Here is a 14293-nt window from a genome sequence, read left to right as displayed (position 1 = left end):
TGGTTTTAATACAAATGCTAGTGATGTTTCTAAAAAACAAACATTAAACATCAGTTTACAAATGGTAAATTTATAAAAAGAAATTAAGAGCCACAGACCTGTATTTTAGGTCCTAAGGTTTATTTAAACAGTAATTGGGCCCTATAAAATGTTTTTCTTAATTTTTATGGTACCGACTGATTCATGGCTTTTGAGAATGGATATATAAGTTAAAAATATAAGCTTTTTAAAATGTAATTATCATGATTATGTTCACAGTGCATAACGATAAAATAACTCATGATCTTAAAAGTGTATTAGTAAACATTAAGGTTAACTAATACTAATAGATGCTGTAAAAGGTTAATTGTTAGTTTATGTAACTAATGTAGTTAACTAATGTTAACAAATGAAACCTTTTTTCTAAAGTGTAACCGTCTAGTGGACAAGTAGGTCTAACACATTATGAATAAGACTGATTCACATTATAAAATTGTAAACATGAGTATGGTTACGTTAAATCAGATTATATATATAGGCAGTTCAATGAGTAAGAACACATGCTCTCTCTGTGGAAAATTTGGGTAAGTGACACTGAGGGTGAGGATTAGATCATCATGGGTCGTCAAGGGTCAGAAAATGAGCAAATCTGAGCTGGGAAAGACTGATATCGTTTTAATCTCTTGTAATCTGCTACCAGCTATGATCTACCCATCTGTCGGGAGCACGGTTAAAGGGTTCATACAGTAAAAGCAGCAAAAGAGTTTAGGAAGCTCAGGATTAAAAAGAACTTCTAGTACGAAGTGAAAAGTACAATATACTTTGTTCATTTCTAAACAGATTTTTAAAAACATTTTTTAGTATTAGAGATTTGTCCTGTAGACATACCGAAAGGTCTATCATATATCATATTATTTGCTAAATAAACAGCGCATCCTCTATTAATAATGTAGGACCCACCATTCAGAATATGGGACCACAAAGAAAAGACTTGCTGTTGTTGACAGCATCTCTTCACTTTCTTCTCTCTGAGCCCCCTATGACTGCATCTATTAATTGAGTCTGGTTGAGTTGTGTGTGCTTAATCATGTTAACTCAGACGGTTACGGTCAACACACACACACGGTTGATGGGGGAAATCAGAGGTGAAGAACTGGCATGTGTAACCTGATACATCTAATGAGTTTACCAGAGAAGACAAAAAAACATTTTAAATGTCACGTAACTAGACCATAATTCTGAAAAAAAGAGCCTTTCATGCTTACCATTCATTTGAAATATGAATGTTTTTTTTTTTTTCCCCTCATACACCTAACTCTGATCCTGAAAACAGTTAAGGATGCAGGAATAGACCATTTGATGTAAATTGATTTGTCTGAATGATCATCATTATAATAATTATTTACAAAATGTTATTAATAATAATAATAATAATTTAATACTTTTTTAATTTTACCTAATATATACTGTTTGTTGCGGGGAACCTTGATGCACATACATACAAACACACATACAAAGAGACAAGAGACAAAAGACGTTATGATTTGCTCAGAAACATCTTATTAAATGTCTTTAGGAACATGGAATAAAACAATTTCTGCTGTTTCTACTAACAGGAGCTGCAATGGCTGGTCCAAGAATATAGCACATTCTGCACTCAATATATATATTCATGTATTTATAATAGTTTCAATGCATTGCACTTTCTAAATTTGTACTAATTTTAACATGAACAGAAGTAATGTTAGAAAAATACAATATGAAAACATCCAAGTTAACAACAAATATATTCAATCAAACTACAGATTAAAAAAAAAAAAAAAAAAAGTAACAAATTGGTGCGCTTTGCAGCATGATGATTTAAGATAAGCATTTTTTCCAACATCTTTTCGTCTGTAAAAACACAAAATGATGTACAAACAAAACAGTAAAACATTAAAAACATATTACAATTCAGAGAAACTAAGTATATTCTTCAGATATACCCCCTTCAAAATAACTGAAGGGTTGTTTTTCTTTGAATCACATGCCACCATGTTATTAAGACCCATCACAACCTTTACATGACAGCCCATACAGAGATTTCGCACAACAGTGTGTGTTTCCAAAATGTTCTCATGTTAAAAACCATATTTAGCATCAATAAATGTTAAAAGTACTAATAATAGTGTAAATTAGTGGCCAAAAATCCTTTTGAAATCACCATTTGCTATATATTCTGACAAATATTTATTAATTTCACTGCCATATAAATGACTGAAACGATTGACAAGACAAATAAACACCACAGGCTGTGAAAGGTCTTCATAAGATGTCATATTCTGTTTCAAATAACATTTCAATAAACTATATAAGGATAAAATTTAAGGAGACGAGACTGACACCACTGCAAGCACTATCGGTGTGAATGGGATGGGATTCAGAGGCAAACTTCACACTTTCTCAGATGCATTTACTTTGGATTCACAGGCAATCATTATACCACACTTCAGAGTGCTGAATGTTTTATAAGAAGGTTATTTTAGGACCAAAAAGTGCTATAGTAATGGATTCTTTACAATATATGTTTTGAACTGTATATCTTATTCTACTGTAGAATTTTTGCTGCAGCACTCTGTTTCAAGTGTTCACTAAACAGTAAGTAAATTAGTATTGCCTTGTATACATACAACACTCAGATCTGGCTTTTAGGTACCAAATACTGTCTCCTCAACACTCTCAAACACACGTGCGATGTGTTCTTTCCTGCTATAATGCACAGAACGTTTTGAAAAAATGTGTAAATAAGGCTGAAAACAAAGTAACAGTTGTAACATTGTGTTACTAAGTGAAATGGTCCTTGCATAATTAGGGTTTTCTGTTAAAAACAAAATCAAAGAAACCAAAATTAGGCTGTATTACAGGTCAGCTAGAAAGAGAGCGAGCGAGAGAGAAACATCTCAAACATGTTAGTTGGAATGATTCACAGAGGAAGCACCAGTTATGTTGTAAATATCAAGACTGGTAATATAAAACTGCAATTTCTCTTTGCACCATGCTGACAGCCTATCAAATCAAACCTTAGAGTGCAGAACTGCATCTCCCATTTCCTGCTTACAGGCAGCAAAGGATTTGCACAAAGATAGTAGACAGTACATATAAATAAATAAATTACAAGTCAACAAAAGAAACTCTGAATCTGAAGTGGACACAGTATGAGCTTCAAATAAAGATACAACCATCAGATGAAGCTGTAAGTGAGATTATCACAGAGGTGAAAGCATAACTGCGCACTATTAAATCAGGAAGGCCAATGAAGTCTCCATTCCATGACACCAGAGTCTCCAATGGTCAAAAATTGGTTACAATGCTGCAACACAAACGGATAGTGTACATTTAAAAATGCTGTGTGTTGTACATGTTACTGTAAAGATTATAGTACGTCTGTAAACCAAAAATGAGAAATGTGAACTTATAGGTCCAACTAAATACTAACGATTAGTAAGTGATTGTGATAATGCAGTACAACAGGATTTATACAGTTGGAGAAACTGTCAATAAATGCCCACTAAATTCCGCCCATCCTCTCTGTGTCCAAAAACAAACCACATCTGCAGTGCTTGTGAGAATCTACATTATAAACCACATTCTCTTGAACAGCAGTGAGGAAGTGCCACCTATAATCACATAAAAGACGCCCAAAGGAGGGCTCAACAGAATCCGACCAAAAGAAAAACGTTTCCCCACATCTTTCGATGGGACTGCCTGAGTGCAACCATTCTCAAGTTTTCCCCTTCCAGTCTTCCTTCTTTTGCAAACCATGCACTGACATACATTCGTTTTTTGTATAATTTTACCTACTGCATAGCTATCCGCCTCCAAAACACGCTACAAATTCAAGGTGGCATTTAATAAGAAACGTTTCTTTCAATATGAGCTATTACAGTGTTAGTTCACCCAAAAATTAATTAATTTTCATTTTTGGGTGAACTAACACTTTAAGCAAAATAGCAGCTAACTAACAACATAAACGAGATGACTAAAACATAAATTTGTACGACTGAATCGTTTTCCTTACATTTAAGGCATTGGGACTTAAATTTTTCATTTCAGTTTAAGTACTTACGGATTTGGAAGCAAGACTCGGACACTGGAAGTTAAATTAGGAACAAGCAAACTACATTTTGTGCGTTAATTCAAGCAGTGCAATTCAAACATAAAGCACAATAACCTTGCATCACTAAGTAAACCTTTAACGATCCTCTTGGTTTAACGGGATCCGGAACTGCGCCATGCATAAAGCGAGACTGAGCATGTTTGTGTTTGTTGTGAATGTGAAGGTGATAGTGGCCGCCATGTGCACGTAGGCACTCAATAGTACTTCATTTAAATTCAAACACATCCAATTATCTACACACTGATGCAGATGGAGAAGTGCAGGCCAAAAAAAGGAACACTGATACTGGAAATTCAGAAAGTGATTTTTCCATCCATCAGTCTCTGTTTTCACGTTCTCCCACACAGAGTGAGATGAACGAGTACAACCTGCATTGCATCCACTCACTGTTGTCATGGAGACACCTTCAGATCAGCTCCAAAGCTGCTGTGCTGTCAAAGTTTTAAGAAACCAACTTTAGTGTTGATGACAAACTCGATCAAAAAGGATACAGAGTTTTTAAAGGATTGTAGGATGAAGATAGTTTATAGCTGGCTTTTTGTTAAAGGACCGGGCTGTGGATTTTGCTGTCTGAGTGGAATGGAGCGTTGTGACTACCATCTGAAAACATACTAGTGCTAAACACTATACCCCACTTTCTCCCAGTTCTGGCTTTGTTGGCATGTCGTCCTCTCTTCTGTTATGGCAACCGTGGGTGAGGATGCTCCATTGGTAGCCAGCGAAAGTGGGGCTGATTGGGAGGTACTGGAAAATGCGATGACGCCGCAGGAAGTCCATACCAAACGGAAGGTCGTAAGACTCCATTCTGTCCCGTTTAGATGCGCTGTTTCCACGATTCATCTTACGGATGCCCCTTTCCTCCGGGGTGCCTGGAATATAATAGAAAGATAAGTTAATTAGAGGGAAGCAGGGAATGCACCAATGTTAAACATGATCAACAAGACAAAACTAAACGTTTATAATGTTTTATAAACATTTTAAATTAGAATTGCACCATTAATAAAATTAAAATAAAACCGAAACTGCAATATGGCTTAGTGTGATTATCAAATCGCCAGAGGCTTTGATTTAATTCAATTATGTGCAGTATAGCGCAGCACTGTGTTTATTTACACATGAGCAGAATATGAGCTGGGGTTTTCAGTTTGTCAGAGAGGCTCGGTTCACTATAAATGCGATTTCGCTTGTAACATGCATTTGAAAACGCAACATGCCACACATCTTCCCACACGTAACGAGAAGCACTAATAAATCAGCTGTAGGTTTTCTGCCAACATAGAAGATTAAAGTTTTATTTAAAATTTTGTTAGTAGTAGTACAGTCATGTTAATACAGAATAATTGTTTGCCAAATTGCCCTATAATTTATATAGTGCTATAGATTCTTAATGTTATAATTTCAACATCAAATGGTGATTGAAAACTTATTACTACATTTACCACCATTTTGTTAATTAAAAAAAGAAAAACAAGAAATTCTTAGAAATTTCAAATTACACATGAACTAGTTTGTTTATTTTGAAGGATGAGAGCTACCTAGTGACGTGGATTTTCGCCAAAGGTTTAACTGGATTGAATAGAAATAGCGGTTTTCTCCTGATCAATCAGACAAACAGTGTTTTATGAGTGTATTATGAGATTTGCACCTACCAGGAATAGTATTATCTAGCACAAACGCCACTGAACCTCCTACAAACATGGCAGTCGTAAGCAGAACATTCAGCACCTGATCTATCTGCACTATACCTGCAAAAGAAGAAAAGAATATGGTTCCACACTGGTCCCTCAGGAAACAAACATCATTCCCCATGTGGTGAGTTTATAAACACGTGTTTGTGTATCTACCAGTGACTAGAGGGTTTTCTTTGAGGTAGCTGGGCAGGACGAGGCCAAAGAAGATGGAGAAGCCAAGGACAAACAGATTGCGGGACGAGTTGAGATCCACAAATTGCAGATTGGAAAGGCCAACAGCAGTGATCATGCCGAATAGAGTGCAGAACAGCGCCCCCAGAACTGGGTCCGGCAATGATGCGAAGAGAGCGCTGAATTTACCCACCATTCCTAGTAGTAGCATCAGTGCCGCACCATACTGAATTACCCGCCTGCTGCCCACCTACACAGAGAGAAGAAACCGACCAATCAGAGAACACTATTGCATAAGTGCTGTTTATAAAATGCTAATGCTGTGATTTTCTTCTTGTACTAATTTTTATGTAGTATTAAGGTTAGGAATTGAAAGCAACGAAGTCAATGGATTATGCCATGGTTAAAGATTCTCAAAATCAGGTCTCAAATTTTCTGTGCAGTTTACGGTCACTGATCTACTAAATTACACTGTAGCATACAGTAACAACGGAGATAAACTGAAATACATGTATACACCATGATTCATAAGTGTGGGGTCAGATTTTTAAATGTTTTTGAAAGTCTCTTATGCTCAGCAAGGCTGCATTTATTTGATAAAACATACAATAAAAATAATAATACTGTGATATTATTACCATGTAAAACAACTCTTTTCTATTGTAATACATTTCAAAATGCAATTATTCTTCCTGTAATGCAAAGCTGAATTTGAAATCAGCCATTACTTCAGTCTTCAGTGTCAAATGACCCTTGAGAAACCATTCTAATATGCTAATTTAGGACTTAAGAAACACTTATTATCAATATTGAAAACAGTTGTGCTGCCTAATATTTTAGTGGAAACAGTCATGTTTTTTTCAGGAATCTTTGACAAATATATTAAAAACTGTATATACATATATTTAAAGTAAATGTTGAACTTTCTAACATTATAAATGTCTTTACTGTCACTTTTGATTAACTTAATGCATCCTTGCAGAATGAATGTATTAATGTAATACAAAGAAGGAAAAATCTTACTGACCCCAAACTTTTGAAGTGTTTGTCCACGAATAAGGTGATATTTATTTTTCTTCCCAAAATTGCTGCAGTAAATGTACAAATTATAACTATGGAACTGTAATACATGAAGTATTAAAATCAAAATAGCCGCCTCATGAGTAGCAGTTGCATGTCTAATAAATAAATAGTTCCTGTGGGAACAGCCCTGAGGGAGTACATAGCCAGCCAGAGCTTATTTTAATGACGCTCACAGGAAACTCAAAAGCTGCCCTCTTCAATATTGAAGGTCTTTTGGTTGCTAATGATCCACTGCAGGCACTGAAGGCCAATCTAACACATGCTGCTATGTGCCACAAGGACTGCTCTCTGCATGTGCTTTTAACAGCAAGCTCCTTGAAGCCAAGCACAGTAAAAACCAGTTTATGAGTCAATATGGTGCTTCTTCATTGTAAGTGACTAAAGAAATACCAAAGAGGCCGAAAAGGAAAATATCATACTTTTGTGATGCCCAGAACTCCAATATTTGGGCTAGACGATGTTGAGCCATTTCCTGTCCCAAAGACGCCATCGAGAACACAGGAAAGTCCCTCCATGAAGATCCCTCTGAGAAAAAGAGATTCCAGTTAGCGCATAAGGATACCAAACATGCTAGATGTTTTATCAGTTTTGATATGTGCAATTGTGTCCTTGTGTTGTACCTGTTAATGGCATGTATAGGTGGAGGCGGGGCACAGGAGAGACGGGCACAGGCATAATAGTCTCCAATAGACTCTATGATACTGGCAACCACAGCACTCATCATCCCAATCACCCCTGCTGCTGTCACTGTGGGCAACCCCCACTGGACTAAAACACATAATCGTTCACACAAAGCATTATGGGTAATCTTATCAGGTTTAGCATACAGAAATTCCTACCACATAAAGGTTTATTGAATACTTTGGTGGGTCAAAAAAAAAAAAAGCTCAGTCGGCTTCAGTGGGCCAAAAACACTCTAAAGTTAAGCTTATTACATTTAATAGAAATGTAACCTTTAATACTTTTCATTTAATTGCAATTAACAAATAAGTCATTACATTCAGTTTGCACTTAAAGATACATTATATTCATAATAAGTACTCTTTTAAAAAGTATGCTAAAATTGTTTTTCATAAAGGTTGGCCTAAAGAGGTACAGAAACATGTGCAGTTCACTAAGTTTTGGAAAAAAGCAAAACACACACACACACACAAAAGCAAGACTCACAGGGGTAGGGTATCTTAAACCAGGGAGCGGCTGCAAGGATGCCCTGTCGGGCGTCTGTTCGGGCATAGAACCCATATTTGTCCTTCTCAGGAGGAAACACGTCAGTCACCGTGAAGATGAAACACAGAAACCATGACACAAGGATCGCCATGATGATCTACAGAGAGACAGAAAGAGAGATAAACCCAGTTACTTAAAAGAAACTCTTCTCATGCTAAATTCTGATGAGTAACCCAGACTGCTGAACACAAAGCCAGACATGTTATCCAACCTCCTTCACTAGCCTTCAAACAAGCAGACGACACTGCAAGCTGAAACTCCCTCACGATTCATCATCAAGGATCAATCTGTGTATTTTGGCTTGCCTCTATCTGCCTCCCACACTCACTTTCATTGCCATGTCATTGTCTGCTGTGCTTCCATTTAAAAACACAGGCCAAAAAGACCTCATCTCTGAAACAGCATGGTAATTACGACTGTCATCAGAGCTAACGGCTGATTACGAGCTGTGCCAAGACTCTGAAAATGCCAGCTCACGCTGCTGGGAGCGAGAGACACCAGACTGCTAATGATCACGATAATTCCTTTATGAGAATGTGGATCATTTTGGAAATGAAAAACGCAACACACTGATTATTGAGATACGGAACACCACATGTCCAACAACTTTACCTGCTGATAGATTTAAAAAGCAACATTTGCAATTTGAAATTAAATCACAGATGATCACTTGAATGTAAAAAAACAGACAAAACAAAACCAGAAATGATCATATTCTGATTTTAGCTGCTGAGGTTCTGTTTTTATAAAAAGAAATTTTTTTTTATAATTGCTATCATATTTTCTATCACAACAATGGCAACAAAATAAGCAAAAAAAAAAAAAAAAAAAACAAGCAAAACAATTTAATGATTAAATTTTTTTAATGGAATGGCACTGAGAAAAACAAAAATAATAAAATAAAATAATAATAAATATTCTTATTTTGTCTCCTATGCAACTAGTGTGTTTTATTATAATTTTTTTTTGTAAGTTTTTTTTTTATTTATTTTTTGGCAATAACATAAGCAAGCAAGTAAATAAGTAAATATATGTTTGAATGGTACGGCATACATGCTTATATACTATATTTATACTACATTTACTATACTTAAAGCTGCAGTCCGTAACTTTTGGCACTCTAGAGGTTAATAAACAGAGCTGCATGCAGCTTGCGGAAAAACATTGGCACTGGAACGCAGGTACTGGGCTACTCTGCCGCGGTTCCTACCAGAACCAGTCTAAAATAGTCCGAATATAAATACATAGTGATTCACGACAAGCCAAAAACACGATTTGGAAAATGGATTCCTGATGTACTCGCTTATTATATAAATTTTATGCATTTTCCCTCAATTCCTGAATGAAATGAACAGACGTGCTTGTCTTGGATTAATTTGGAAACTCACTGGGAACATCTTGAACAGCTGCAGGCGGTAAGATGTCCAACCTTTTTTGGATCTGTAGATGGGAAGCGGCAACTGGATGTTACGTGCATACTGAGAGAACAGCAGCACCAGGAATATGGTTCTGTTTAAAAGAGGGGAAAGAGATTAGATTTTGGGTCCACAGAGCTACAGATCAGTTATATACACAAACACACGTGTGTGTGTGAGAACTGTACTCACAGCATGGCGATGCCCCAGTGTTTGCCTGCCCTCTCTCCAGCCGCCTGGAAGCCCGAGAGCCCAATGAGAGTGACAGTAGGAGTAATGGTGAGCGGGCTGATGTACTTCAACAGGACACCTGGCAAACCCAAGGCCCCTATGATCACCTCGATTAGAGACGAGACTATTATAGCACCCTGGATCTACAGAGACAGAGAGAGTGGGAGACAGAAGTTGTGCTTAAATCTGATCACAAAAATAGACTAAAAGACAAATAAGAAGGGATCTGCAAAAAAAGCAGTTAAAGGTTAAAAGTGATCAAAGGTTGAAACGTGTCATTGACAAAGGCCTCCAGACAGCGTAATGCTCCATTTAATCAAATTTGGCTCCAGTTGCTTTGTCTTCGTCTGCCACAGCAAAATCAATATCAAATCAGTTTAGGCAAGTCTCTTAAAATACAGATAAAGGGAAAGTTCATCCAAAAATGAAAATGTATCATTTATTCACTCTACTGTTGTTCCAAACCCACTTTAGACACATTAGACTTTGGCTAATCTTCAAAACACAAATTAAGATATTTTTAATGAAACCTAAGAGGTTTTGGTTCCTCCACTGAAAGTCCAGGTAACCGAATTTTCATGTCACACACAGTGAGTGTGTGCAATCAATAGTTATTGCTTCAATTTGTACATTATAGTTGTTAAATTTTTAAACATTTTTTACAGTTACATATTCAATATTGTATAGTTACATATAACTAACCATATACTATATATAATATAATTACACATTTCTTTCTTTCCTTCTTTCTGCTATATCTTTACAGTATATTCACTCTGAACATAAATCTGCCCAATTAGTTTTTTCATTGATTTTAGTGCACTAAATACACATTGTTATTTGTATGACATTAAAAGACATGCTAAAACTCATGTAAAGCTATTTTAATCAACATTTAAATTACATTTAAATTACAAATTAGCTCATATTACCGCAGTCACATTTTAAGATTTTAACTATAAAAATTATACATAAAAGTATGTGTATTTAATACATTGCAACGTTAAATTTTAATATAAAGATGATTTGTTAACTAACCCTTTTTATTAACGTTTGCAGTGTTAGTGGTTCTATAGATGTTTTTTTTTAATGCAGAGCCCTTTCTGCGATCTCATTTAGGGTCACACAATTCCATGGGCCAAACCTGTTATAACCGATCTGCCTTAACTTCTCACCTCATTTTATCTCATTAGTTTCACACCATCACTTCCTTTATCAATTTTACATTAATGTTCCTCATTAAATTCGTCAGAGCTCATCTCTTTCATTCTTTGTTTTAACACACCTCTCGTATCCTGGGGTACCAGATGTCTTCTGTGTGTGGCAGCTCTGTGGCATTTAATAAAGGAAAAGCTGCAGAGAAACAGGACAATCAGGTTAGTGGTTTTAAGCGTGACAGAGGATACACGAGCGAGTGTGTGCGACACGTACCTGTTGTGTTACATTTCCACTTATCCAGTGAAAGGATGGCTCTTGCAGGGGCGAGAAAAGCAAAAGCACTAGCCTGGAACAATGGAAGCCTGGAGGAAAAACACACACAAACACACAATAATTCACAAGAACAGTTTGTACTGACACACCCACAACACTCTTGCTCCTTGGAAACATTTATGTGTGGCTGAGGAGAAAAGACAGGTAATGGTCACTAAGAGGAGCTCTAAACCACATTATGAGTCTGTAAATCAAACTGACATGAACACTGACATCTATTTAGTCTCCGGTAATCAGACCACCGACTAAACAATGCAAGACCAGGTCCTCGTTGCAGAATTTTTTATCCAAGAACACTTTGACAAGAAGAGACCACCTGACTGACATGTACTGTAACACCACCCAGTTTACATTTGGTTTAAGGCATTGGTTCTCAGCCTTTTTGACCCCAAAAACCTCTTTGTTCAATCACCCTCCTGTCCAAGCTGATATGGACCTCTGGTACTTCTGTTGTGCAGCAAAAATGCATAAACTCTAAAATATGAGAACAGTTTATTGTTGTGCATTTTATTTTTTGTTATTTTTAATAAAGAGCATGTTAATATAACTAAATGTAAATTATTTTAAGACTTACCCCTGACCTTTGATTTGGCCTGCCATGCCAAAAAATTATATTACAAAAGGACGAATAAATAGATAAACAATTAAATAAATAAATAAATAAATAAAAATACCATTGAAGTATATGTTTTTCTAATTACTATTTTTTGTTTTAACATTTTTTGTGTTTTATTTTTGCATTGAAATGTAAAAAAAGTGAATTTGATAATAAATAAATAATACCATTGAAGTATGTTTATTGCTAATTTATATTTTTGTTTTATTTCTGCACTGAAATGTAAAAAAAGTGAATTAAGAGAAACAAATACATAAACGCATAAATAAATAAATAAATAAACATACCATTGAAGTATGTTTATTGCTAATTTATATTTTTGTTTTATTTCTGCACTGAAATGTAAAAAAGTGAATTAAGAGAAAATAAATAAATAAATAAATGTCATTACAATTTTTGTTTATTATTATTTTTCTGTTATTTAATATATTTTATTATACAGTAATATAGTTGGATATAATGCAACATTTTTATTTGGCCTAAACTTTCAGTAGTTGATTGGGCACTTCTGCTCTAACCACTAGATGTCTCCACACACACTACTCATATGATCACTGATGTGGACTCTTAAGTCTGTTAGTAAAGACTGTTGCTACATGAATAATAATTATAAATAGACCATTGATTATCTTTGCTCAAGAACACTTGATGCTAATTTGCAGAGCAACAAAGAGGGGAGGAGAGTCATCATGACCCAGCAACGACAATGAACAGTAACATCAAAAGAACCATGTTTTACAAAAATACAACAGAAGAGCACAGATTATATTTAAAAGGTTTGCCTTATGCGTGTTTAGATAAAGGTCAGAACATCAGTTCTTCATCCTCTGTTCAGTGGAAAAATTGTTCAGGTAGATGTAACAGGTATCAGGTCATTCATTTCTGTTTTCCATTAGTATAACTGATATAGTTTTTGGTGATCGTCAAACATGCACACAAAAATGCATTAAGCAAAGCTTGCATACAGCGACTAAGCACAATGGTCTAATGGCAACACTCGCCCGATTCTTTCCACTCTTATCTTCTCATTTCCTCTTTTTTTGGGGACTCGCTCAGGTTTCCATGGAGACAGCATGTGTCACGAGCAAGTGACGTCAAAACGGAGGGATCACAGACATCAGACGGACCTCTTATACAAGTGGTCACAAAAGAACATTGAGTGCCAGACACAGAACAGGCAAAGGCTAAATGTCTTTATGACATGAACAGCCTGAAGGATCAGACCTCCACAGGTACTCAGCCTCCCACAATCTACGCCACATAAGACATCACTGCCACTTGCTTCCCTTTTGGGGGTTTAGCGTCATATAAAACTATGTTACGACATTAATTGCATTAAAGCTCAGTGCAGCAGCAAAACATTAACAGTGGAAACTTACGGAGGAAATAACAGTTTCCTGAGTTGCTGTGATTGATGATGTTTTATATGTTTGTATGGGCATAAACAGACCCAAGGACTGTAGATAAGACATTGATGCAATAGTTATTTTATAAGAGACCAGTATGTAGGCGTTTGTTTTATCGAATGCACTTAATCCTTATTCAAAGCAGAGGTGAGGCAACATAAGGGTCATGGAGACACTGGACATCCCAGATTGGTGACTGAGGTTAATGGTTTGCAAATTATATTTAAAAAAAAATAAAAATTTATGTTGAAATTTCAGCCTCACTGCTCCAGACTTCAGAGTCACACGATCCTTCAGAAATCATTCTAATATGCTGATTTACTGCTTAAGAAACAAGTTGATAACATTTGTGCCGCTAAATATTTTTGTGGAACCATGATGCATTATTTTAGAATTCTTTGATGACTAGAAATTTCAAAAGAGCAGCATTTACTTTAATTATTATTTTTTTTTTTTTGGAACAAATGTATTTGCTTATATCATTTTTAGTCAAATTAATACATCATTGTAGAATTTTTATTTTTATTTTGTTTTTTAATTTAAAAATTATTCATTTCTTTACAATTTATTTATTTTTTAATTAGTTTAAGAAAAATAATAAATACCAAAATAGTTAGTGGCTAATATCAAAGATATTTTTTTTCACCATTTATTTATAAGTATCAGGCGATATTGGATATGATGGTGAATTTAAAACTAAAATGACTGATTTGTAGTTTAAGGTTTTTCAGATTCAGGACTCCACCATTGAGTGTCCCGGACACAGTGCACTGTCTGAATTGTAGCACTATAAAGAGCTGAAGGCCTTCATTACTGAGTGATTAAAG

At 35.5% G+C, this 14293-nt stretch overlaps 1 protein-coding gene across 4 annotated transcripts in view; it reads right to left on the bottom strand.

The window, feature by feature from the left end:
* Positions 1 to 1502: 1502 nt before the first annotated feature.
* Positions 1503 to 14293, bottom strand: part of slc23a2 (solute carrier family 23 member 2) — a 33953-nt gene continuing 21162 nt past the window's right edge. For 2 of the 4 annotated variants that reach the window (XM_058784930.1, XM_058784931.1), the window contains 10 exons: positions 11385 to 11473; positions 11239 to 11306; positions 9915 to 10096; positions 9696 to 9816; positions 8248 to 8404; positions 7701 to 7848; positions 7500 to 7605; positions 5980 to 6247; positions 5785 to 5880; positions 1503 to 5004 (listed from right to left, as the gene is read on the bottom strand). In XM_058784930.1, the coding sequence (XP_058640913.1) occupies positions 4760 to 5004; positions 5785 to 5880; positions 5980 to 6247; positions 7500 to 7605; positions 7701 to 7848; positions 8248 to 8404; positions 9696 to 9816; positions 9915 to 10096; positions 11239 to 11306; positions 11385 to 11473 (1480 nt within the window). In that variant the 3' untranslated portion in view covers positions 1503 to 4759. The remainder of the gene's footprint in view (positions 5005 to 5784; positions 5881 to 5979; positions 6248 to 7499; positions 7606 to 7700; positions 7849 to 8247; positions 8405 to 9695; positions 9817 to 9914; positions 10097 to 11238; positions 11307 to 11384; positions 11474 to 14293) is intronic. The other 2 variants (XM_058784933.1, XM_058784932.1) reach the window with 1 other exon arrangement.

Source organism: Onychostoma macrolepis, chromosome 08 (genome assembly GCF_012432095.1).
Source record: "Onychostoma macrolepis isolate SWU-2019 chromosome 08, ASM1243209v1, whole genome shotgun sequence".
Lineage (NCBI taxonomy): Eukaryota > Metazoa > Chordata > Actinopteri > Cypriniformes > Cyprinidae > Onychostoma > Onychostoma macrolepis.
Note: the sequence above shows the minus strand (reverse complement) of the source record. Positions and strands in the feature narration are given on the sequence as shown.